Here is a 27750-nt window from a genome sequence, read left to right on the forward strand (position 1 = left end):
ACCTTTAACACCCACAGCAATAGCATTACAATTTCAGTTTTTATCATCTCAAAAATATAATGAGTAATAAGAGACTTCATGTCCAAATCTGACTTTGAAAAGCTGATATCATCCCTTTATTGCAACTAGGCTAGACTACTGCAATGGTTACTACAGCTGATCCAGAATGCTGCTGCCAGAGTACGACTAAGAGAGCAGAACACATTATACCAGTCCTTAGATCACTGCATTGGCTTACAGAATAGATTTTAAAATCCTTCTGTTTGTCTATAAAGAAAAAAATGACTTAGCACAGTACATCACTGACTTACATTTTGGGTATGACCCATCCAGGCCGTTCAGTACATCAGGGAAGGGTCTGACAATTGTTCCCAAGGTGAAACAAAAACTGGCAAAGATGCTTTGAGTTATTATGTATGGATTTAGGACCCTCACTGCAGGAATAAACTTCTGGATGACCTGAGACATACCCTAACGCTCACCTATTTTTAAAAGCAGGCTCAGGACAGTCCTATTCTCCATGACATGGCACTAATTTATTTGAATTTATTATCTATTGATTTTTATTATGTTGTTTTAAAATCACCTGTATTTATTTTTTTATCATTACTGCAAATGTTTTTAAAATTTTAATTTTATCTAATTTCATTTAGTCTTATTTCTATGTCACCTTTTCTTTTCCTCTATATGCTTTTGTGGGGAATGAGTTGTTTATTTGTCCCGTAAGGACTTTCTTAGAGGGCAGCAGTTTATTCTTTCTTTGAAGGTTTTTTTTTTTTTTTTTGTGAAGCACATAGAATTTTTCTTGTGTATGAAATGTGTTATATTAACAAAAATAGCCTTTACCAGTGGTACACTACTGCACCCCGTAAATGCCTCCAGAGCAGTCAGTTCAGGTGCATTATCATCTCTGAATGTAAGAGAGGACAAACACTGTCAAGGATTTCCTACTGACTGACAACAGCAACAAGTATGTTCAGCCAGTTTATTCCAGTTTTGAATGCCATGGCAACGCCCCATAGGGTGTGTTCTGTGCTCTTTTGTCTGTTCAGAAAAACTGAAAGTAAAAATATCAGAGTGAGGGACTGTGTCTGTAAAATGGCAGCTAAACCTTTGATTCCTGAGGACGATCTCTGTTGCTCTATATGTTGTGATATTTTTAAAGAGCCTGTTCTCCTGAAATGCAGCCACAGCTTCTGTAAAATATGTCTGCAGCAGTACTGGGAAGAGAAGAGCTCTCGAGAATGTCCTGTCTGCAGGAGAAATGCCTCTATGGAGGATCCTCCTGTAAACCTGGCTTTAAAAAACATTGTGGAGTCCTACTTAATGCAGAAGTCTATAAGGGAAGCTGCAGGCAAGAGTGATGATCACTGCAGTCTTCATGGGGAGAAACGTTTATTCTTCTGCGAACATGACCAAGAGCCTCTTTGTGTCGTCTGTCAGACTTCGAAAAAACACAGAAACCACCCAGTCTGTCCAGTGGAAGAGGCTGCGTTGGATCTGAAGGTAATTTATTTTAAATGACATCTATTTCATATTCTCAAGACACAATCAAATATGTGTAAAATGTCTCTGTGTAAAACATTCAGTTCTGACAGACGGCTGTGGTATGAGGTCTTGTAAATACAGTCAGTCTGGCCTCCACTTCCACTCGCAAAGACAGCAACAGGAACAAACCTGCTGATCAGGCAAAAGCAGGAAGAGGCAGCACTGTACCTAAAAGTGTCGTTTCAGCCATTAAAACATCACATATTTCACACTTTCAGTAGAAGGCTTTATAAGTAAAATGCTAGCATGCTTAAATTTTGACAGACAGTTGTGCTTGGAGGCCTTTTTCAGAGAATATGGCTCCAAACATGAACACTGAAATACGCAGAGCCATTTTAGAAATATGCAATAATGATGTGTCAAATTATTTGTACTGACAGCACAAATAGAGATATCACGTTACCTTTAATGTAATAAAGGTCCAGACCTAATAAAACTATTGTTATATACATTGTAATGTGCTGGGGGAGAGAACTGAGGAACAACCAGGAAGTACAGAAGTCCACAATGACTGTGGTGGAGACGAGCTACACATATGCGCAAGAGAATCTTGTACTAAAAAGTTAAATCAATTCTATAAATTTTATGCATAAACATTTATTGCAGTCTGCTATAAATTATATGAAGTACAACCCAGTAAAAGTTATTTTGTAATAATCCTGTACATGCTGAAAAATTGATGAAAGACTGGTTTACTGAACACACATAACATAAAATGGTGTGTGTGGCAAACAAGCCTGCCACAGGCCACCAAAGTAGCTTTCCAAGGGGCCCTCCAGCACAGAGACACAGGGTGATGATGTTCAAACTGTCCACGTTTATTTACGAGGGTGGCAAGATGTTACAGCCAACTGAGCAGATGTAAAAACTGTCATGACAGAGGCTTTCCTCGTGTGAGTGGGAATGGCAGATTTAACCTGTGCGCACTGATTGCCTCACTATGCACAGGTGCAGCCACTCCTGTTCCCGGGTCCAATTAGCCTAGCCAATTATCTAATTCTTAACCAATTATCCAATTGGCCAGGTCCAATTAGCTTGACCCAGGGCAGGTGTGGCTGCTTAAACCAGCCATCCCCACCCCACAGTGTGCTATAAGTATGTTTCACTGACTTTGACTTGAGTTGTAGAAGGCTATTTTCCCTGCCACATTTCTCATGTACTAAATAAGTTATGCTGACCATTTCTTGAATTAAAGCATTACCGTGCCATTTGTGTCTTTCTGAAAGTGATAACTGATTCATTTAACTCCAGGAGGAACTCAAGCCTGCACTTAATCTCATTAAAGAAAAACTGAAGAGGTTTACTGAGGTTGAACGAGAATGTAAGAAAGCAGCTGAACACATCAGGGTGAGTAAAGCATTTAGGAATACTTTACTGCAACACAAAAATACAAAAACATTATTTTTTGGTGACTACTGCATGTGACGGGCATATCAAACACACTGGCTCCCATACATAAATAACAAAACATAATTCCACTATTCATGTTTAAAAATGTGTGTTTGAATTCCAGCGTCAGGCCCGTCACACAGACAGACAGATAAAGGCAGAGTTTAAGAAGCTCCGCCAGTTCCTGCGAGAGGAAGAAGCAGTCAGATTAGCTTTACTGAGAGTGGAAGAGGAGCAGAAGAGTCAGATCATGAAGGAGAAGACTGAAAACATCACAGGACACATCTCCACCCTCACAGACAAAATCACAGCTATAGAGAAGGCCATGGACACTGAAGACATCTCCTTTTTAAAGGTAGGAGCTTGATTCAATGTCATTAAAACTCAACAAACAGTTATTTTAATGTGCTGGTTCTTGGTTTTTGACAGTATTTGGCTGCATTCCAAAGTTCCCTTGTTCCGCACAAATGCAGCAGTGGCCTAATATAACAGTGTTAGACTCGGAGTACAGGAGTTCATAGAGATGCATCTGCTCATTTAAAAATGTCGTCATGCATGTTTCTGTGTGACAAAATCAGACTTGGTGTGAATTAAGCATTTAGTCTCAGAAGCAAGAATGAATAATTTGTGAATTGTGAATGTGATTCAGTTTGGGTGCGTTTGGTGGGATTAGTGTTGGTGAAATCAATCGTAATGTTGATGTGTGAAGATGCAGATCTTTGCACATTTCAGTTGAAAAGTATCAACACTGCATGGAAGGACATGTCCTGTATGATTTACAGAAAGCTTCATTTTCACCTCAGATCTATCTTTGACCATTCTTTGCTCTGTAATAGTAATTGGGATGTCAGGTTGGGATGGCAGGTATGCCATCCCGCCAAGTTACACCTTGGCGGGGGCATGCCCCATACGTATACAGCACCGAGAGTTTGGCACTTTTCAGGGTTCCCCACAGAAATAACCACAACAGCCACAGACACACAGCCCTTAAAAAAACATTAAATTCTGTACATTCTGACCCCATTTCAACACACAGATTTCATAAACAACTTCATATCCACACAATAAAGCCCCAAACTAAGGGGATTTCGCATTTTCTCCTCCTCCTTATTATTTTTCCTGCCGCCTATCCCACTAACAACATGTCTCCCCATTGGACACTTTACCGACATCAGCAAAATCTTCACCTACACGACCCAATCAAAAACTCGCATACACACGCAAAATACCCATACCTTTTTATTCTGAAACATTTCTAGCTTAAACAGCTAGTCTGCTGTGGCCTTGTGGGCAAGGTTGCAGTCTTGGGAACATAGGCTCCTAGGTTCAATCCCAGCTAGGAGCATGTTTCTGTAACCTGCTTTTACCCTCACTAATAATTGTCTACTACTTCTCAATTATTGCTTTTACACCATATCAACCCACCGTTCACCGAACGTATACACTGCATTATGGCGTACCGTCTGCACGTTCAGTTATTAACCGGCTACAATATTGCAAAGCCATATGGATTCAACGGGAGCTCTTCTGTGCTTATTGGCCTGTGTTCTTCTTTAAAACCACGGACAGGTTTGCTAATGATATTTAACGCATTGCATAGCTATGTCATGGGGCTGCAGTAACAAAGTCACAGACTGGTAAACCTCCGGTTGAAGGATTGAATCCCGCCTCGCCCTCAGGCAGATTATTTCCTCTTTTACACTAATGTTTTCTTACGCTTTTATATTTTCTTTACCAAAACTCACTCACGGCCACCCATATGCATTTCATGATGGCAAATGTATTCCTTTTATTAAAAAGTTACACCAGTTCACCGCTGTGCCATTTCTACTAACTGTATTTCTTCACTTGGCTACCGTACAAAACCTTTTTATCAGGAAACGCCATGTTTCTACATTCATGTTACCTTGCCCTGTTGTCTGTCTAGTCACATACAATTACTGCGTATGTACGTTCTGCAACTCCCCATTGAAACATTACATTTAAAATCATGACTCGCTCATAATTATAGCTGCTACTACTGAACATGAGAAGAGCACATCAGTGCAATAGATTTCACACATTACTTAACCCTCCACTTTAACAATTAATGCTTTATAGAGACTGTATACCGTTCAATTAGGAAACTAAGCTCGCTCATGGTCACTTCATTTACTTCGCACTATAGTCTGTGATCATGTCAACCTCCACCTACATGCCCATTCTGCTAAAAACATATTGTTTCAACTACGCAATTTCATCATTTCATCCTAATTTCTCTCACACTGTTGTTATTTTCTCATATGCAAAGCCTCTTTTCCGGTTCTAGCTTCGCAAAACAGCAAAGCGGATTCCCACCTGCAGATAAGCCTATCAAAATGCCTTATAAACCTTACAAACACTAAAAGTGCATCTCCACGAAACAGACAACGGAGCAGGACAGCAGGGTACACAAGTTGCGACCTAGGGAGCTCTAATTCTACAGACTTGCTGATTTTTTTTCTCAATCAAGGCTCGTTGGATGGCCTCAAATTTGTGAGTACATACACTGGCCATATTTCAGCTGCGTTTCTGATGCGTTTACACTTACGCCACCGCACCCTTTGTCACAGCCACTGTTTTACATATATAGCAAACCGAAACTGCTAAACGGTACACGCTCATCAGACTGTACAAATTCACACAAGGATAGCCATAATCCACAACTGTTGCTTACAGGGTCACTTCGCATTTCTCATTCTCATAATAAAACGCTTTGCAAAAGTGACTTGAAAGAATTGAGGAAATATTGGGTAGCATTGCTTTGGAATACATTTTATTTAATTTCGGTGAGGCAAGATAGCCTATATTGTTTGTAGTACCGTAACTTGGCATCATTTTGATATCAATACTTTTAATGGCAGATCTGGACTGGTCTTGTATGTGTGAATAACCTGGCATTTTTGTACGTTGAAAACGTGTTCTTTATGAGATGAGACTGTACTCTACCTACAGCTGACCCCCTTTTTGAAGTCACTGCAATCTCGTCTAGCCATGGTAGCCAAGATAATGGTCACATGGACCTACCCAGTGTTTTTAAAAACAACCGTGTGTATGCTGGGATGTTCATTGTTTTATTAAACCAGGAACCACACCTATGTGGAAACTTCTTATTTCAAAATGCTTTATATGTCCCTCATTTACCCAAGTTCAGTACAATTCAACATTTGTATAGCGGCTTTTACAGAAGAATGTCACAAAGATGCTTTACAGAGTAACAAGGCAAGAGACGGATTGTTTCCTTAATTTTTACAGTTATCTGTACATTACAGTACCTTCATTTATGTGCATACTGTTAAAATCTACATCATGTTCATTAGCATGTTTCTTGTTTTTCACATATTGTTACTTTTCTCTCATACTGGTCTCTACTGAATACTTTTATACATGCAGACATCTTATCACAATTATGCTGTTATTGTGTTTTTTTTTTTTCCAGAGCTACAAGAACATCAAGGAAAGGTATGTAGACTCACCTTTTCATCTTTTTTGTTTAAGTCACTTCAAACCCCAAAGCCTGAGTGACTCCTGCTTGTCATTACAGAGCCCAGTGCACACTGCAGGATCCAGAGCTGCTCTCAGGGGCACTGATAGATGTGGCCAAACACCTGGGAAACCTGAAGTTCAGAGCCTGGGAGAAGATGCGGGAGATGGTGCAGTACAGTGAGTATCTGGGGCAGATACTTAAATAAATGAAATAATGTTTTTTGCAAACATTTAATGAAGTCTCGATTCCCTCCAAGGTGTTGCACTGCACTGCTCTTAATTTTAATATTAGAACTAAAGCAAACAATAAATCAACATATAGATGATAATACAGGTTTTTAGTGTGTGAATTGTGTGCATTGAATTTGCTATGTGGATTTATTCATTTCATAATGCAAATAGCTTTTATTTTTTAAGTATAAATCACTATAACCACAGTATATTACAATCCATAATTATATATAATTACCTGTGTATGTGGCCTAATCTGAATAGAGTATTTGAAATGTTTCTCTTTTCTTTCAGCCTTTTAAATATCCTTCTTCTTGATATTTCAGCTCCTGTGGTGCTGGACCCCAATACTGTACATACCTGTCTCTCTCTCTCTGATGATCTGACCACTGTGAGACTCACAGGTACAGACCAGAAATATCCTGACAACCCAGAGAGGTTTAAACCCTGTGGGTGTGTGCTGGGATATGAGGGGTTTACCTCAGGGAAACACAGCTGGGACGTGAAGGTTGGGAATAAATCTGCCTGGGATATAGGAGTGATGAAAGAGTCCATCAGTAGGAAGGGAGCGATATCATGCAACCCAAAGAAAGGATTCTGGGTCTTAACGCTGAGGAATGGTGATAAGTACGGTGCAACTGGAGGTGCTGGCCTCACACTGAAGAGGAAGCCCCAGAGCATCAGAGTGCAGCTGGAATATGACAGGGGGGAGGTGTCCTTCTTCGACTCCAGTGACATGTCACTCATTTACACTTTTAAAGACACATTTACTGAGAGAGTGTTCCCATTCTTCTCTCCCTGTTTGAAAGAAGATGGTAGGAATGAAGGACCCCTGCAAATATGCCCAGTGAAAGTTTCTGTAACAGTGACATCATCCTAATGATGATGATGAAGGTGTTTGTTAAAAGATTAACAAACTGATGATGTTATACTTGTGAAAATTTTGGCTGTTTCTAATCTTCCTCAGTATGTTTGGTTGTTGACTTGAATTGGGGTAGACTTGTTGGAGATGTGAATTGACCAAAGGGGGGTGCTTGATGGCCTACTCGAACCAAATGGTAGGCAGACACACGCACAGAGGTAACGACCATTTGGTTAATGTAAGGCCTCAGTATTCATGAATGTTGATTTAAGATGGACCTGCCGAAGAGGTGGAAGTACAAAGGGAGGTGTTTTAATAGCCAATCAGAAAGGAGCAGACATGCATACAGACGTAACAATGATCGTTTGGTTATTGGTCCTATACCTGGGAAAGTGGTATAAAAATGGTACTTAAACAACATTGTATGCTAATTGCTCTTACCTGGTATGATTCATGTGGTAAAACAGACAATCTTTTCTTGTTAATATACATTTTTAATTATCTAAACTTCGGAACTACATATTTTATTTTCCAATGGACCAGATTACTTCACACTGAAAGAGTACTACAAAGGAAATTCATTTAATAATAATAATTATGATGAATTCATTTTCTTTTCATATTTTTCTTTTGAGAATAAATGAACAGTACATGCATTTTTGATAAAGCACGTACAGGCAGTATCTTTTGGGTTTTGTTTTGATCTGAATGATTAGACAAAATTTTATTTCATGTTTATACACAAAACAGATGAGCTCTTTTATCTATTAATTTAATGAAGGATGGATGCGCACTTGTGGTTAAATCAAATACTTTTATGCCTGATTGATGCCATTCCTCTCTAGCTGGGTTTATAAGGCAGTGTACAAGCTTGAAATGCATGATTATTGTGAGCTCTCTTTAGTTTGATTGTATCAGTCTCCAGTACACTTTTCAGATTCACTGTGCAGATCCAGTGAAGAATAAATTCACCCTGTCGGCTCCATGTTGTAGGATTTACCTTCTGAGCCTTCAGTAGTCTCACCTGTACACCTGCTATTCGTCTAAAAATAATTTTATTCCTTTTCCTTTATTGACAATTAATTCATGCAATTATTAGAATAATCAAGCATAATTAAATAATACGCATTTGCAAGTAATCACAAAGCTTTCTCTGATTGTATCTCCCATAGCATCACTATGTGTCTCACCCATGGAGTTTTTCTTTGTCACCTTCACTCTAGGTTTGCTCTTGTGGGGGTTTTGTTCAGGATTTACTGTGAAGTGTATCGTGACCTTATACAGTCTGATCGTGACAAGTGTTTTTCAAATGCACTATACAGATTTGAGTTGATTTCAGATCATTCTCTTTCATCAAATCATGTTAATTTAAATGACAAAAAGTAGGAGTCTAGTGGTTGAAAAACTGAATATTTAAAAGAATAAAGTCTGTATATTTTTACTCAATTCATTCACTTTGTTTATTGTATAGGACACTTATAGCATGTTGCTGGTTGCAGGTTGCAGGTTTTCATTCCAACCAATTAATGCTGCCTTAATTGAGTCCAATTACTCATTCAGCCATATGCGTTTAACTGCATTGAAGCACAGAATATAAGAAAAATTTTATTTAGACAATGCGGGTCACCATAGACGTCGGGTCACCATTGTGCACAAACCTGGATCCCTAATTCAGCAAATAATTTAACTAATTATATAATCAAGATCTGAGGCTGGAATGAAAACCTGCATACACACGGCCCTCCATGGCACGAGTTTGACACCACTGCTATAAGTAAAGCCCAGCAGACAGGCTTCTGTAGTTTGGTGAAAACTTGAGCATGAGCATGAAGCTGCTTGATCTTCACAAATCAGATAAATTGATATTTGCAGTCAATATTTCCAAAATTATTTTTGGAACATTATTTTTGATTGAATAATGGCCACATATTATAGTACAGGAAAGGAAAATGTGAAAACAATAAGATTGAAGTGTAAATAAAATAGGAAATACTAATTGCCTTACAACTTGCCTTGTGAAATGCCATGCATCTTTCAAATGGTATTACTTGGACTTGCTTCACATACATCATCAATACATCCTACATTCAGTATGAACATATCATGCACCCAACCTGTATTACAACATAAAAACTGCAATTCACACTGCATATATGATTCACATTTTCTATAAATTTACACAGATCTACTAATCGTATAGCCAGACGCATGGCAGCAAGACCATGTAGATACTCACATGCACGCACACACGTGTATGCATCGAGAAGGCCCAGAAAGCTAATGCCGTACCTTCAGTCCAAAAGTCCCTTAACTACATGTAGTAACTTAAAATAAATTGAAGGCTACAAATCTTAAGGAATATGGAACAAATTATTGTTGTTACTCATACATTTGTTTCAGTTTGCATTATATGAATAAATATTGTAATCACTGCTTTTACTTTCTGGGTGCAAGTGCTGTGTTGTTGGGCTGTGGGATAACTGGGTAGGGTGCTGTCAAGTGGGAACTGTGGTAGTTTGCGCTTGACATACACTCATACAAAAGTTTCAGAAACTTTTAAGGCTCGTATTCTGAAAGAAATATGAACAAAGTACTTATATTAGTGTGTTACAAACACTAAAAAAATACATTACACATTTTTTGCCATGCGATTCACATTTGAGTCTATCTGCAATTTAGCAGTTTTGGTGACATTTGTGGTCAGTGGTGGTCACAACAGTTTTTTATACTCCAAATTCCAGAGTTCCATTCGAAAGAAAGCTACACCCCCAAACAAGGGGGCATGGCTTGCTTAGGGGTGTAAGCCTGGGGACAACCAGCAATGTTGTCCGACATGGTAATATTGAGCAAACCTAATTTTAAAGATAAAGTGTCAACACGTGGTTACATTTGGTAAATTTTACTTTGAGAGACATCAACCATGAGAAATAAGGGAGCTAAGGTTTGGTAGGTTAAGTTAGGTAGGTAATGTCAGACTGTGTAAGCATGGTGCGCATAGATACGCTCACTTTCACTATTTTTAATCCACAACTCTGTAGAAGTAAGAAAAGGAGGAGGTGAGTTAGGTACCAATGTTGGACTATGTAAGTACGATGTAAATACATGCACTCACTTTCACTATTTTTTATTACTATAACAAGAAAAAGAAAAGGATTAGGTTAGGTTATGTACTGATGTTACTGTTAGACTAAGAGTGCCTTCGGATTGTCAGGGTTTCCTTTTTTGGTTACTTCAGCTCGTGGGTTATTATATGAAGATAGTGTTCTTTCCATTGATTTTTCAGCCATTTTGAATGTGTAGGCCTATGCAACCCCAGCCAGCTTTGTTTAAAAACTTTGCACTGCCGATGCCTCTCTTTCTCAGTCTTCTCCCTAGAATTTTAGCAGAGATTCTGGGGAAGGGTCTCTGATTTTAAGCACATGCACCTTCTGTGCATGCGTCATCAAATTTTTATACGTGGCAAGAATTCACACCTGACACAACCAGTGGAAAACAGCATATAGAAGTGCAATTTACAAACACAAACACATTAAATCGATATTGCTACAAAAAATGCCACTTTTCAAAGGTATCAAATACATCTTTTTTTAATATGAAAAAATAATGGATTGACACTTTAAGGCTCATATAGTAAGTTCTCAGGAGGATCTCATTATGTATTCCATAGTATATTTTAAATAATTTCCATTTAAATATTATATAAATATAATAGAACACAATAGAATATGCTTGTAATGTTATTTGACCCGTCGCTGTAGTTTAACACATTTAAAGAGGTGACTCACCGCATTAGCTGTGGAAACGCAAGCTAATGTAAGGTGCCAGGAGCAGTAACATTAGCGTAATGTAACATATAACATTATAGATTGAGCTTCAGAATAAACATTAGTGAACAGAAACAGAAATAAACTCCGGCACTCAGGTGGTTCATTCAAAACTGCCCACATCTATAATTGTCTTCTATTGTCTATTCACACACAACCACACACGCACGCACACACACACACTACTATAGCAATGCAAATATAAATTAGGTCTACATACAAATGTATATTAACCAGAGGGACGTAAAGATCCACTGGATTTATCTGGATGTCTGTCTTTAAACTGTAAGAAACCCCTCACATACACCAAATGGCGCATGGAGGTCACCAGCCGTAAGAAACCAAAAATTGTCACATCAAAGTCACTACTGGAATGGGATTAATTTTATGTTATCTTGATTATCTGACTCAGTGACAACACAGTGTTTTAATCTTTCCTCTGTGCTAACAGTTATGCCCAGACGGTGGAGACTACTGCCCACCAGTAGAGTGGCCCCAGTTTCGTGCGTCTAACTTGGTAGACGTGAATAGTGTAGCCTGCATAAATATAATTGTGTATCCTGCTACAACACTAGTGTATAGGTGAGTGACTATGGGGTGCAGATATCCTGAGTCCCATGTGTATGTTAGGTGTGCAGTGTCAACGAGGAATGGCGGGTTAAAATGAATGCAGTTTATTGTTCAGTGTGTTCAGTAATAATGACAATATACAATGGTGCAAAATGTGAGTGGTGAAATGGCTATACTTGTGATGCGTACGAGACTGAGCTGCCAAGTCTCTTGGAACCTGCAACTCTCTCCTTATATATATAGACACAGACAAAAGAGTACAACAATGAATCCCGCATTGGGTTAACCTTTGCAGTCGAGACACCCTACTTGTTCCCCATGACATTGGCTTCACAACAACAGAAAACATGATTACACTGTATTATGAAGAACCTAACCTTAAGTTTTACATAATGCTGACCCAAAAGTCTCCTAGTCACTATTGCTGACTCCCTGTCAGCACAGTAAACAGTCTGTTTTCCTTTGGGGTCTGATAAGAGGCAGACTTCTGTGAATTTCCCGACGAAATCAACACGGTGTCCTAAAAATAATACAGTGGAAGAAAGTCACAGCCAGGCCTTGTTGTCTCTCCAACATTAATTTATTTAAAAACAAAACAATCCTCATGTGCTAAAACATTGCGTTAAACTACAACTGGTGAAAATGACAATGAAGAAATGCATTTACAGTAAACAAAACCTGGAGATAAATGAATAAACCTATTTAAAACAAAACCAAACAAAAACATACATGTGCGTCACCATGATTCTGTAATCAGAGGTACAGCTCTTTTTGTTTCAGGGTTACCTTACAGCGCATTTTTTTAACCATGCAGAGAAAAGGAAACATTGACACAGCAGTTAATTTTCTGAAGATTAAAATAATAGAATGTAATGTAACAACAATTGACTGAATGAATGAACACATCATTGTTTTCGGGGCGACTCGTGTTCACTGTGACCAGAGCTCTTTACATGACGAGAGACTGGATTGGTCACGTGTGCTGCCAGAGAATGCCATTTAGCACACACTAACCTTTCAGCTCAAAATTAGAATGACTTTTTCAACTTACTAACTACATCATACATTATTTGCCTACAGTTTAGAGTGTGTTCAGTGAGTGCATGTGCATGTGTGTGTGCTATTTAATTTGTGTGTGTGTGTGTGTGTGTGTGTGTGTGTGTGTGCATAATATGCCGAAAGCATGTGTATGCATGATGCGTTTGGAGTGTGTGCTGTAAGAAAAGAACACAGTTCATTATTGCTTTGTCTTTTTAATTTTAAGTGCAAGAATAATTACATAAGGAAACAAGATGAGCACTGCAGTTGTTTTTTTTTCGTGCCTGTTGACAAGAAAGGTCCCTTCAGCAAATACGCAGACGAGTGTATTTTTTTCCAAAGTTTGTTTAATTGACCGCTCCCCCCCGTGCTTGATCAGCAATATCACACCCCTCTGCCGAGTGTTCAACTCACTCCATCAATCCAGCTCTCAGCCAGCCAGTAAGGGCCTTACTGAAACCTTTAGCACGTGCAAAACATTTTAGCACGTGGTAAACACAAAATGAATAACACAACCATTGATTGGCGCAAAACAAATGCCATGACCAATCACTGGTTGCGTTGTTGGTTTTGCTAAAGGTGTCAATAAATCAGGCCGTATGTCCGTGAGGGGAAATACACTTGCCCTGTTCAAAGTTTCAAGGATGTGGTGAAGTTCTTCTGCGGAGCTGGATTTGTTAGTTTGGTTTTCGGCCGGATCGGCGAGCTTCACAGGGACCGTTCGTCTGCGCTGCCGGATGTTCGTAAAAGCGGCTTCAGAGACGCGGCGGCAGAAGCCCGTTTCTGACTCGGTGGCTCAAGCGCAAAGAGAGCGTCTCTTTCATCGTTCAGCAGGAACGGCTTTAGAGCTCTGCTGCTAGCTATGCTCACACACATTTTTTTTTAATTAAATGCACGGGAGTTCCTCTGCCCTCTTCTTCCTGGAACTGGTGTGGTTAGTTTAACCCTGATAATGTCCCAAACCCGAGTTTAATAGATTCAGTGGCATTCGGTACTGCAGTGAACTGGACAGCAAAAACAACGGCTGTTTGTGGAGGACTAGAAACCGCAACTGGTCATCTATCCGGTCTCTACCTAGCATCCATCCAGTCTTCACCCAGGATCCACACAACAGTTCCATACGTTAACAGCAGACTAACAGATTCATACTGAGTTTTTAGTTTTTCCAACAATGAAATGCAAATTTTCTGAACTAATTCATTTTGAAATTTAAAAATGTTAAACGTAAAACTAAAAAATATTACTGAAGCAAGTTTCCTTGAATTTTTGAGTATTCTGAACCTTTTTATAATGTGTTGACCATTAATCATATGAGGCCCTTAATCATATATAGTGGAGTAAGTGCAAAACCATTATGAGCGACGTTGGAAATATGAGGCTTTAGAAGGTTGTTGATAAATAATCGATTGTCTTGAAACTAGTGTTCAATAGCGTTCATGGAGATGGGCTAATCTTCTGAATGAGCTAGAATATCTAATCGCAATGTGACTATTCTTTTGCAGTGTAAAGCTTGGTAAATGATTCCAATATCAACTTGGTTTTCCACACCACACTGTGAATAAGGAGAAAAAAAAAAAAAAAAAAACATTTTTCCCATTAAATATTTTTCTGGATTCCACTGGATTTTTTTTTTTTTTTTACAAAACACTTTCTGCGTTATTGTAGATAATGGCAATAAATAATTACAGGTTTTTAGCAGATGCTTGTTTCCAGAGTGATTTACACAACTTCTTACATAGCATTTTCTTTGCATCCATGTATACAGCTGGATATATACTGAAGCAATGCAGGTTAAGTGCAGGTTAAGTAAAAAAACAGTATTTTACCATAAAATATTTTTCGGATTCCTTGCTCAAGGTTAAAACAGCAGTGCCCCATCTGGGAATCAAACCTGTGCCCTTTCGATTACAAGCCCAACGCCTTACCCATTATACTACACTGCCATTTAATCATTATTCAACAGCCATCTAATGAAATATCAGGATTTCATACTGTTTTTCCCCTTTATTGTTATTACTTTTTTTTCCAGTGGCAAAATTTCTGCATGTCTTTTCACCGTTTTATTATGGGATATTAAGCATGATCAGATACAGTTCACTAGCAAAGCGAAGTGTCTGCCTAATTCATTGTACTTGTGTAGACTCTGCAAAGTTTAGTAGGCCACTCTGCAAAATCTAACAACCATGCTGTCCTTATAGTGTGTACAATCCACCAGGACTAAAATAGCTGCATTCCAGTCTCTTCTGAAAGACACTGGACTTTTATCTATTTTAAGTCTGTCTATTAATATGCAGACGTTCCTTATTTTAATAAATTGTACATTAAAAAATGTTGCTTGGATGCACATCTACCATGACCCAAACCATAAAAAAACTCAATTGTAGAATGTTGACATGTGTGTCAAGCCATAGAATAACACAAGGCCCTTTGATTTCAGTATCACCTACAACAGATACCCTTGCCAGGAGGAGAGTGAGAAATTACCACTGCACTTTATCCAGCAGGTGGCGCCACTCTACCACTTTTGCACCATGAATTTTGCAGTCCAACCAGTTGTTGTTAATTTACTTGCTTAGTGCATCATTTATTCCAGTGACCATTAAAAAATTTGAAAAGCTTTCAACTTTTGATGGCTCTGCTTATTTTTTCCAAACAGTATTATTACAATTATTTCAGCCTGAATTTAAAAACATTTTTAAAACATGATTTTCCTATTAAAGATAAGGCTACATGCATAAATAATGTTTCTGTCATTGTATAGCCCATTTTATGAAAGTACTTGATCTTCATTTGGTTTATGGCTGCATGAGGAAGTTTTCCTCTCTACAGAAAGTCATAACAGATATATGGAGCCTGGGGTGTGTCGTCATCGAAATGATGACAAAGAAGGCATGGACAGACACATCCAACACTGATATTTTCCTTCTCAGGTGCATAAACACAAACAAATACATGCACACACACGCACACACACACAAACACGCACACAAGGGCTTTATGTGATGCTTCCTACCATCCGGACTGAACCCCAACCATGCTACTGTCATGCCCTTTGGGCACACATAATGCACCTACATCCTTTTTCCATGCTTTTTACTCACAAAACAATGATAATAAAGCACCGTCATTCAATAAATGATGTGTAACTACCAGCCGGTTCAATAACATGTTTTTATTTATTTATTTATCTTTTTGACTTCATATAAAATATTTAACCCTCATTTTGCCTTCAGGGTCAAAAATGCTCTATCCTCAACTTAATGGCAGTTAAAACCCCAGAAATTGTTTTTTTTTTTTTTTTGTATGAACTTTTATTAGTTTTCCTGGAGTAACCCTGCCAGAAAAAAAAGTTGAACACGGCCCTTTTTTATATTTTTATAAAATTTGTATTTTTTGTAATAGAATTTGTACCATCAGGGTACAAAAAATGACGATTGTGATGAATGATTGTTTTAAATATGAAGTTATAAAATCATAAGTCATAATCAAAGTTAAATGTCACACATCTATTACAGCAAAAGTAAACAATTATGACATGAGTTTTGTAGTAAAGGCGAGTGGTATGAACAGAAGAAATACAGTCTCTCTGGACTGTAAAGGTATTAATTGATTTACTGATGAGGACACAGGTTGCTTCTCTGAAAACGAATTATTTAAAGTTTAAAATTCAATGAAGAGACTTTATTACAGAGGATCCATTGGGAATGGGTCATTTTTGACCCTGTGAACACAAAGTGCATGCATAATATGAAGACAACACGTGGGTTAATGAGTGATGTGCATGTCTAATTATGAATTAAAATGACATTACATTGTCATTATATTGTCATAATACAACTGCAGGTGAGTCAATTACTGGTGAGCTAATTCAACTAAACAATGGTGATTTGTACAATAAGTTAATTGCATCATTGGAGTGAGGTGTTGTTCCTGGACATCACTCATATGCACTGTACATTATATTCATTCAGCAGATGCTCTTATCTACAGTGACTTACAATGAAAGAGAACATAAGCACATCCATTAGAGTTATGTGAGTTATGTGACCTGGTGGACAATCCAGTTAACAGCCTAAAATGGAATTTAGCTGGAACCAGCTTCTGCTCCAGCTGGTTAACATCTGTAATTTGGTGATGGTCTGCTGCTTGTACAAAGCTGGCCTACCAGCTGGATATGGTCTTACCAGAATGACTGCTATCTCATGATAGCCACCATGCTATGTTCCTGCTGTCACTTCACTTTCTAGTTGGTTATCTGTTTCTCTCCTGTGCAATCTTTGCTTCGGTTTGTAGTGTGGGCGTGGTTTCCTCTAACTATCTCTCCCCTCTGCTGATCACCCTCGCCTGTTCTGGTCGCATTCTCACACACTGGTTAATCACTCGCATTTCATTCACCTGTTCCGTTTGCATTCTCACGCTCTGTTCTAGTATCTCTCATTTCACTCACCTGGTTCTTGTAGTATTTATTCTCTGTTCCCCTGCTGTTCAGTGACAGATTGTGCCTGCTGTTTACAGTGCCTTTCCAGCGTTTACTCCTGTCAGTTTGTCTCGTGCTCGATCTTGCCTGTTTCCCGACCACCGTTTTCTGCCTGCCGTCTTAGCTTTGTTGATTTCCTGTTTTGACCTTCGCCTGTTTTTCGACTTTGATTTTTGCCTAATGTTTTGTACTTTTGCCCCGGTGGATTTTTCTGGTTTTGATCTTTTGCACGAGCTGACTATGAGACTGCCTGCTGTATTGTGTGCCGTTGCATTAAACATCTCCTACGGGAGTTTCGCCACACTGTCTGAGTCTGCATTTGGGTTTACCAAATTTTGACCTGTGACACACCAAAAAACATGTGCACTGGCAGTTAGCGAGTTGGCATACCAGGCTGTGGCGTACTATTCTAGCTGCTGCGGATTTGCAGTCCAGAAGGCGGTGCATGTCTCCTTTTCATCATAATGACTAAAATCACCCATTCATGAAACAGAAATTATTAAAATCTCACTGTCAAAAATCTTGGAGAATAAACACATATACAAATATTGTTGTTCAGTCTAGGTTTACGTGTCTAGCCATAGGGCCTCTTTTTATAGGGCCTCTTTCCTGACATAACCTGGATACCTGGAATTGAACAATCAGAATGATGTCAAGACAGGGATTGGCTGTAATTTGAATAAAATTTCATTTTACCAAGACAAAATCTCTTCTGGACTTATTTTGAATAAGATGGAGAGCGCCTTTTTCGGTGCCATTTCGCTTCTGAAATGGCTGTAGAATTCTAAAGCGTGATTTATACTTTGTCACATGACCCTTGCGGTCGTGCGACAAAAATGAAAGTGTCGCACAAAATTTTGCATTTATACTTTGGCAAAGGGCTGTGGAGAGGGTTCTGTTGTCTATGGTAACAAGACACCAAACTGCTGATGTTTACATCTGTGAAAACATTGCGACGCCTATTTAAATTACAGAGAAATAGGGGAGGAATGAATTTCATATCTACTTTTGTTTAAAAAATTATGCTAAGAGAAAAAGGCGGTCTGTCACTCAAACTGAAAATAATGACAATGAATTTTGGTGTTTCATATAGCTGTTTAACTATAATTACTGCAAACATATTTTGAAAATGTAGAATTATCTAATTTAATTCCTTTTCATCTTAATGTCTCCTTAAGGCTTTTACATTTCTATAAATACAGGGCGCACACGCTGTGCGGACGGACAGTCCGCAGTCGTTTGCCCTTTCATACTCCAGTCGTACCACCGCATACCCAAGCCCTACATTTCCCACAGTCTCTGCGCGTCGTTTTCCGTTTCTGCCGGGAGTTGGACTGTAAACAACATGGCCTCATCCTTGCCCAGCGTTGTGCTTATTTCTCTCCATTAATTGTTGTTCTTCTGAAAATCTTCATAATCCCGTTGGTATGAATCGTATAGATACCTGTACCTTCTCACCTCTTCAGCCAGTCTCTCTTCAAATGTCGACTCCATGTCTGTTTTGTGTATTCTGCATCACCGTGTGTTTCCGGTGCCGCATGAAATGCATGTCGATGTGAAACAGTTTCATACCGAGCCATGATTTGTGTGACACCGGTACGCGTACGCTAGGTACTCGCGGTCACAAAAATTGAGCTTCGCGCGGACATGCCCAGGTGGACGTACGCTGAGGTCCGCTATTTCGTCATTTTTAGTTCGGTCCGTGTATGCTACGTCTGGACCATGAATTGGCCTTTAGCCTCTACATGCTTTTATTGGGAATGTGCTGTCTGTTTGTCCAGTAAGGGCTCTTAGAGGAATGCAGATTATGTATTCTTGTTTCAGTGTCTTGAAACAAGCTAAATAAATGTTCCTGAATGAATATGCTGAATAAATAAAATTTGCCTGGGCATTTTAATTAATCCAGGGGGACACTACTGGCTGCACCTTGTAAATCCCCCAGAGCAGCCGGTTCAGGCATATTATCATTAGAGCCCGACCGATGCCAGATTTTTGGGTGCGATGCCGATCCTGATTTTGGAGAGTCTACCGATTACCTATGTTTTGACCAATATTTTGTCAAAAAGTGCAACATTTTCAAATCAATCAAGTTTCTATATTTAAGAACATTTAACTTATAAGCAAACAAATAAAAATAAACACACAAAGAACTTTTTAGATAAAAAAGTGAAAGATGATATTAAATTAAATATACAAACACCATCTTTAAGTGTGTGAAATCAAAATAACTCCACACCTTGCTTTTACTCCTTTCTTTTCCAGCCATCTATAAAAAAAATAATTTAAAAAAATCAGTTTTCCAGTTTCAAACATGTATTTTTATGAATAGTATTATTATTGTTGTTGCTGTTATTAATTTGTTATTATTTCTTAGTACCTATTTTCAGTACATTAATTATATTTTCTTATTTTATTCCTACATGATCTCAAAGAGTAAGACTATCTAGCGAGCTTCCCTGCCCATAAGAATTAGGCGGTGAAAATAACTACAATGCGCTCTGGCTCGTGACTAGATTACACACTCGCTCGCAATACCGCATTAGCGTTAATGCGTTAGTTTAAATGCATAAGCATTTCATACACAGCCTCATTATTTCTTATTATATATTCTCAGTAAGTTAAATTAATTATATTTTCTTATTTTATTTCTACTACATGATCTCAAAGAGTAAGACATTATCTAGCGGAGCTAAAGAGTGAATCAAGTGTAACGTTAGATGAAATTAAATTGACTGGATGAAATACGTGAAAGAAAACTACAATGCGCTTTCGTGCAGGTTACCCGCGCTAACTGTTGGTTGATTCACTTCTCCAACAGCAATCCTTCTCTCAAGTTATCACGACAAAGCTAGATAACATGGTTTAAAATGATCCATGTTAGAAGTGTTTTATCTGCGTTTTTACTGTCTGGATAGCTTGCTACGATGACGCGTGACTAGATGACATAGCTACTCGCTTGCAATCACGCGTTGGCTATTTACACAGCATCATATAGTAGCTGATATCATTATCTCAGATAAAAAAACAAATGTGTGATACATTCAATCTCCATTTTATTTTGGCTGGTTATTTATTTGAGAATACAGCGATGTCCTCTGGAAATGTAGATCCTACGCTGCTTATGTGCTCACTGCCACTTCATAAAGGCTTGCTAGCCAGCTACCTTGCTAAAGTGAACCAAATATGTTAGCTAGCTCGCTCGCTTGATAATGAGGATTGATAAACATAGTGGTCGTATAAACGCATTTAATTAAAAACTTTCACTAAATATACATACCTTTATTGCGGCAATCGAATCTGTGCAGACAAGTATTGCAGTGGAGAATATTGGATGAGGCACGAGTGACAAACGTCTTATTAGAGAAGTAGCGCGTCAGCTGCTGCAGTTCACACTTGTATTAGAGCTCCCTCTACTGGATAATTCTAGCAAATAGCAATTACAACGTTCGAACAGACAAGTACAGATAAATAATCTTTGTTTTTTTGTTTATTATACGGCATAACTGCCGATCCCGATGTCGTCAAAAAAAGTCAAATAATGACCGATATAAGAGTTCAAGAAGACTGAAGACAACAATCTTGATCAGCCAGTTTGTTCCAGTTTTGAATTACATGGGGTGTGTTCTGTTGTAGTTTCAGCGAAAGTGAAAATATCAGACTGAGAGACTGAGTTTGTAAAATGGCACTTATAAACTGGGCTTTAAGAAGCATTGTGGAGACCTACTTAAAGCAGAAGACTACAGACTGCAGTCTTCATGGGGAGAAACTTCTATTATTCTGCGAACATGACAAAGAGCCTCTCTGTCTCGTCTGTCAGACATCAAAAAAACACAGAAACCACCCGGTCTGTCCAGTGGAAGAGGCTGTACTGGCGCTGAAGGTATTCCATTTTGAATATACTGTATTTTATATTTTCAAGACACAATCAAATATGTGTAAAATATCTCTGTGTAAAACATTCAGTTCTGACGGACGGCTGTGGTATGAGGTCTTGTAAATACAGTCAGTCTGGTCTCCACTTCCACTCGCAACGGCCGCCAAAGGAACAATCCTGCTGATCAGGCAAAAGCAGGAAGAGGCAGCACTGTATCTGAAAGTGTTTACAACCATTAAAAAATCACATATTTTAGACTTTCAGTGTAGGGCTTTATGAATAAAATGCAAGCATGGTTAATCTTGATTGACAGTTGTGCTTGGGGGCCTTTTACAGAGAATATGGCTCCCAACATGAACACTGAAGTACACAGAGCCATTTTAGAAATCTGTAGCAATGATGTGTCAAATTATAAGTACCGACAGGACAAATGGAGATATCACACGACCTTTAATATTATAAAGGTCACAACCTAATAAAACTGCTGCGAAATACTCTGTTATTTGCTTGGGGAGAGCACTGAGCAACAACCAGGAAGTAAAGAAATCCATAATGACTGGTGGAGACAAGAGCTATACGTATGTGCAAAAAAATAATTGTACCAATAAGTCAAATCAATTTTATAAGTGCGTTAACATTTCTTACAGTCTACTATAAAGTATATGAAATTACAACCCAGCAAAAGGTATTTTTTAATCCTATATGCTGTAAAATTTGACTGGTTTAATTGTTTTGAAAATGCATCACATAAAATGTTATGCTGTGTTATAAGTACTGTATGTTTCACTAATCTTTACTTAATTTGTAGGAGGGATATTTTCCTGACTACTTTCCCCATGTTCTTAATAAGCTGTTGTGACCTTCACTTGTATTGCAGCAGGGGTATCACTGTGCCATTTGTGTCTTTCTGTAAGTGATAACTGATTCATTCAACTCCAGGAGGAACTCAAGCCTGCACTTAATCTTATTAAAGAAAAACTGAAGAGGTTTACTGAGGTTGAACAAGAATGTAAGAAAACAGCAGAACATATCAGGGTAAGGAAAGCAATTAGGAATACTTTCTAGGTACACAAAAATACAAAAGCATTGTTTTTGGTTTATGTTGTGTGTGACAGGCATAACAAACACACTGGCTGCCACATTTAAATAACAAAACATAGTTACACTATTCAAGTTTAAAATAGTGTGTTTGAATTCCAGAGTCAGGCCCAGCACACAGAGAGCCAGATAAAGGCAGAGTTTGAGAAGCTTCACCAGTTCCTGCGAGAGGAAGAGGAGGCCAGACTAGCTGCTCTGAGGGACGAAGAAGAGCAGAAGAGTCAGACAATGAAAGAGAAGATAAAAAACATCACAGGACACATCTCCACTCTTACAGACAAAATCACAGCTATAGAGAAGGCCATGGGCACTGAAGACACCTCCGTTTTACAGGTAGGAGCTTGATTTATTTTAATTCAATATGCTGGTTTGTGGTTTTTCACAATATTTGGCCGTGTTCCCTTATTCTGCACCAGTGCAGCAGTAGCCTACTGTGACAGTGTCAAACTCAGGGTGCAGGTGTTCATAGATATGCATCTGCTCATTTTAAAATGTCATCACATATTTTTTTAATATTTTTGAATTTTGTGAAAAATTGGTGTCACCAGAAAGTCAATAGAAAACATCACCACTGCAGAGTAGGACATGTCCTGTATAATTTACTGAAGGCCTCATTTTCCCCACATAATTGTCTTTCACCATTGTGTATAATAGCAATGACACTGTACACTACATGCAGGCAACTGCTGCAAAGTTCAAGACGGATGCAACTGCCTGTTCACTCTCTAGATGTTCAGTCATTTGATTCAGAGTTGCTGAGAAATCTTCCAGCCACATGGTAGCAAAATGAATGGTCAACAAAACCTGCCCAGCATTTTTATACACAACCGTGAGAATGCTGGGACGTTCATTGCTTAATTATCTCAGGAGTCACACCTGTGTGGAAGCTCCTGCTTTCAATATTCTTTGCATCCTTCATTTATTCAAGCGTTTCCTTTATTTTAACAGTTACCTGTGCATTACAGTACCTTCATTCGTATTTGCTTCCTGTTAAAATTACATCACTTTTATTTGCCTGGCTCTTGTTTTTCACTTATTATAACATGTATCCCATGATGGTGTCTACTGAGTATGTTTATACATGTATACATCTTATTACAATTGTGCTGTTGTGTTTTTCAGAGCTACAAGAACATCAAGGAAAGGTATGTAGACTCTGACCTATTTTCAAGTGTCTGTTTAAGTATCTTCAAACCCTAAATCTGGGGCGACATAACTCAGGAGGTAAGAGCGGTTGTCTGGCAGTCGGAGGGTTTCCAGTTTGATCCCCCGCCCTGGGTGAGTCGACATGTCCCTGTGCAAGGCACCTATCCCCTAATTGCTCCCAACGAGCTGATTGGTACCTTTCATGGCAGCCTTTCACCGTTGGCGTGTGAGTGTGTGTGAATGGGTGAATGAGAGGCATCAATTGTAAAGCGCTTTGGATAAAAGCGCTATATTAATGCAGTCCATTTACCATTTAAATCTTGAGTGACTCCTGCTTGTCATTACAGAGCCCAGTGCACACTGCAGGATCCAGAGCTGCTCTCAGGGGCACTGATAGATGTGGCCAAACACCTGGGCAACCTGAAGTTCAGAGTCTGGGAGAAGATGCTGGAGATGGTGCAGTACAGTGAGTATCTGGGGCAGCCGGTGAAATTATGTTTTTTGCATGTATTTAATGAACACACAGATCTGAAGAAACAAGCTGTATTCTGAAATGGTGCTAAAGATAAACAATACGGAGTCACCCAGTCTCAGTTCCCTCCAAGTTTATGAAGGTCCCGTGGGGTGCATTGCTCTTCTCTCAATTTGAAATTAGAACCCAGGCAAACACAGAATTTGCATTATATATAAAACCTAATTAATAATGTTTTTTTAGCTGTGTGAATTGAATTTTGAAATGTGTTAGTTGATTTATTCATTTTCACATTCATTTCATGTTTAAAGTATGAATCACTTTAACTACAGTATATATAATGTACAATGTACAAAAATGGCAATTTACTCACACATACAAAGGACTATAAGTCATTAAGACTTGCAAAATCTAGGCCTGCCATTAGAAGTAATGATATCAAAATTAGACCAAGTTACAATAAACAAGATTGGCTATCTTAGCTAAGACAAATTAAACATTTTTTTATGTGATACTTTGATGTGACACTTAAAAGTTTGAATGACCACGTTCTATTCAAATGGTAATATGAAATAACACAGGGCCAAGTTACTTAAATAATTTAGGTGGTCCTGTGGGTAGCACTGTCGCCTCACAACAGGAAGGTTCTGGGTTCGAATCTCTGCTTGCATGTTCTTCGTCGCGTCCGTTTGGGTTTCCTCCCCTAGTCCAAAGACATGCAGGTAGGCCGATTGGAGACCATAAATTTCCCATAAGTGTGAGTGAATGGTGTGTCCCCCCTGCGATAGATTGGTAGCCTGACCAGGGTGTATTCATGCCTATCGACCAATGCACGCTGGGATAGGCTCCAGCAACTCTCGCGACCCTGCTCAGGATAAGCAGGTGTAGATAATCGATGGATGGATAGGTAGCAGCATTGCTTTGGAATACAGCTTAATTTGTGTGAGCTAAAATGACCAATATTGTTTCATGTAACTTTGGTGCAATTTTGATACCAATACTCCTAATGATAGGTATGGATTTGAATGATGACTTATAGACAGTGCTTTGTATGTGAGAAACTTGGCATTTTTTGTATGTTGAAAGTGTGTTTTTCTTCAGATATCATTTCTTTTGTACTGTGTTTGTTATGAGTTAGTGATAATAGTAATTCATGTAAATGTTGGTTGAGAGACATGCATACACATACACATGCATTTAAACACACATTCTAGCTGACAGAAACACATATGGATTCAATCATTTTCCCTTTAAAATGAATGACAAATAAATGAAAGTGTATTTCATATTTTTCAATGGAAGCGTTTGTAATGGGTTATTGTACATAACTTACAATTTTTTGTATGTCGGTAGAGGATATATAGAGCTAGCTAACTTGAAAATTAAAAAAGTGGCGTTGCAGTGTAGTCATGGTAGCCTAGTTAAAAAGTATTGAACAGTAGATATGGCAGAGCGATGTATTCGACATTGTCACTTTTTAAGAAAATAGATATACATGCCGTGAAGAAGTCATTATCCTGTGTCAGTTTCTATACGACCGGTAACATTACCTACCGGACCGCAATGCAACGCTGATAGGTAGCTAACATTAAACTCAGTCAAAATACCGAAGGCGGAAGGAACTGTGTAAAGCGTGGTTATATTTATTCTGTAGTTGTATAAATACAGAAATATAAATTACTTTCCCACAAAGATTATTGAGATGCAAAAATATAGTTTCAGTGTTTTATTTTTAGTTTGAGTGAGAGGTTTTTATGAGTCCGAGGTGGGGTTTGAACGCAGCCTGTTGCTCATCCAAAAGTGTCATAGGTAGATGTTCTCCCCGGGAAGCTACTAGTGAAGAATATATATATAGATAGATAGATAGATATACTTTATTGAACCCCGTGGGGTAATTTGTCCTCTGCATTTTGACCCATCCTAGTTACTTAGGAGCAGTGGGCACCCACAGTGCAGCGTCCGGGGACCAACTCCAGTTCTGAGGCCAGTGCCTTGGTCAAGGGCAACTGCAGGAGCGCACCTAACATGCATGTCTTTGAGTGTGGGAGGAAACCGGAGTACCCGGAGTAAACCCACGCGAACGCGGGGAGAACATGCAAACTCCGCACAGAAAGGCCCCAAGCGGGGATTTGAACACATAACCTTCTTGCTGTGAGGCGACAGTGCTAACCACTGTGCCACCATGTCCGCCTCTGTTGCTGTTTTAAATGAGTGCACTTCTATATATGTCCAATAGGGAGACATATATTCTTTTTGGGCCTGGAGTATTTGGGATGATCTAATCAGGCAGGAAAAAGACGCAAAAAAAACGCAAAATCCTCTAGGTTTGGGTGTTAGAAGGTACAGAAATGAAAGTTTTTAAGGGCTGAGAGTTTGTGGTCATTGTGGTTATTTCTTTAGGGAGCCCTGCAAAGTGCCAAACTCTCAGTGCTGTATTTGTATGGGGCACGCTGCCCTGCCAAAGTGTGACTTAGCAGGATGGCATACCTGCCATCCAAATCCATAATTCTTATTATTTGTATATTTCCTTTGTATGTGACCTAATCTAAATAGAGTATTTGAAATGTTTCTCTTTTCTCAGGCTTTTAAATATCTTTCCTCTTGAAATTTCAGCTCCTGTGTTTCTGGACCCCAATACTGCACCCCCCTTTCTCTCTCTCTCTGATGATCTGACCACTGTGAGACACACAGGTACATACCAGAAATATCCTGCCAACCCAGAGAGGTTTAACTCCTGCGTTAGTGTGATGGGATCTGAGGGGTTTACCTCAGGGATACACAGCTGGGAGGTAAAGGTTGGGAATAAACTTGAGTGGACTATAGGAGTGATGAAAGAGTCCATCAGTAGGAAGGGAGATATACCATGCATCCCAAAGAGAGGATTCTGGGTCTTAACGCTGAAGAATGGTGATATGTACAGAGCATCTGGAGTTACTGACCTCAGACTGAAGAGGAAGCCCCAGAGCATCAGAGCGCAGCTGGACTATGACAGGGGGGAGGTGTCCTTCTTCGACTCCAGTGACATGTCACTCATCTACACTTTTAAAGACACATTTACTGAGAGAGTGTTCCCATACTTCTCTCCCGGTTTGAAACGAGATAAGAATGAAGAACCCCTCCACATATGCCCAGTGAAAGTTTCCATAACAGTGATGTCATCCCAGTGAGCATTTTCTTTTCTTTCTTTTCTTTTTTTTTGAACCATGAAGAGGTGTAGGAATTTTGGTTGTTTCTAATCTGCCTCAGCATGCCTGGTTATTGACTTGATCTGCGGCAGACTAGACATGTGAACTGATCAAAGGGGACTGGTTGATGGCCTACCAGAACCAAATGGGAGGCACACGCACAGAGGCCTATCACATTTGGTCAGTGTGATAGGCCTCAGTATGCATGAATGTTGATTTCGGATGGAGCTACCGGAAACATGGAAGTATAAAGGGGGGTGTTTTAATAGCCTATCAGAAGAGAGCAGGCATGCATACAGAGGTAACAATAACCGTTTGGTTACCTTGTCGGTACATTTTGTTCTGGTAGAGGGGTATAAAGCTGGTGCTTGAACAGCACTCTGTTGTAATTGACCAGCCTTGCTTTGACCAGTATGTTTCCTGCAGTAACAGAGACTATTTTTGTTCTTAATATAAAATGTTATTGATCTAAACTTTGGAACTATAAATGTAACTTTACAAAGAACCACATTTCTTCACACAGATAGGGTAC

The 27750-nt window shown here is 39.0% G+C and overlaps 1 protein-coding gene across 1 annotated transcript; it reads left to right on the top strand.

Moving 5' to 3' along the window:
- Positions 1-1057: 1057 nt before the first annotated feature.
- LOC118216973 lies at positions 1058-27387 on the top strand. Its single transcript, XM_035398666.1, has 14 exons — positions 1058-1506; positions 2800-2895; positions 3062-3292; positions 6395-6417; positions 6500-6618; positions 6999-7537; positions 11810-11861; positions 21115-21323; positions 22257-22352; positions 22518-22748; positions 23538-23560; positions 23909-24104; positions 26434-26498; positions 26615-27387. Exons 1-14 carry the CDS (start codon positions 1099-1101, stop codon positions 27198-27200), a joined length of 2874 nt encoding a protein of 957 aa, XP_035254557.1. The 5' UTR covers positions 1058-1098; the 3' UTR covers positions 27201-27387.
- Positions 27388-27750: the final 363 nt, after the last annotated feature.

The sequence above is a fragment of the Anguilla anguilla genome, chromosome 2 (genome assembly GCF_013347855.1).
Source record: "Anguilla anguilla isolate fAngAng1 chromosome 2, fAngAng1.pri, whole genome shotgun sequence".
NCBI classification, from domain to species: domain Eukaryota; kingdom Metazoa; phylum Chordata; class Actinopteri; order Anguilliformes; family Anguillidae; genus Anguilla; species Anguilla anguilla.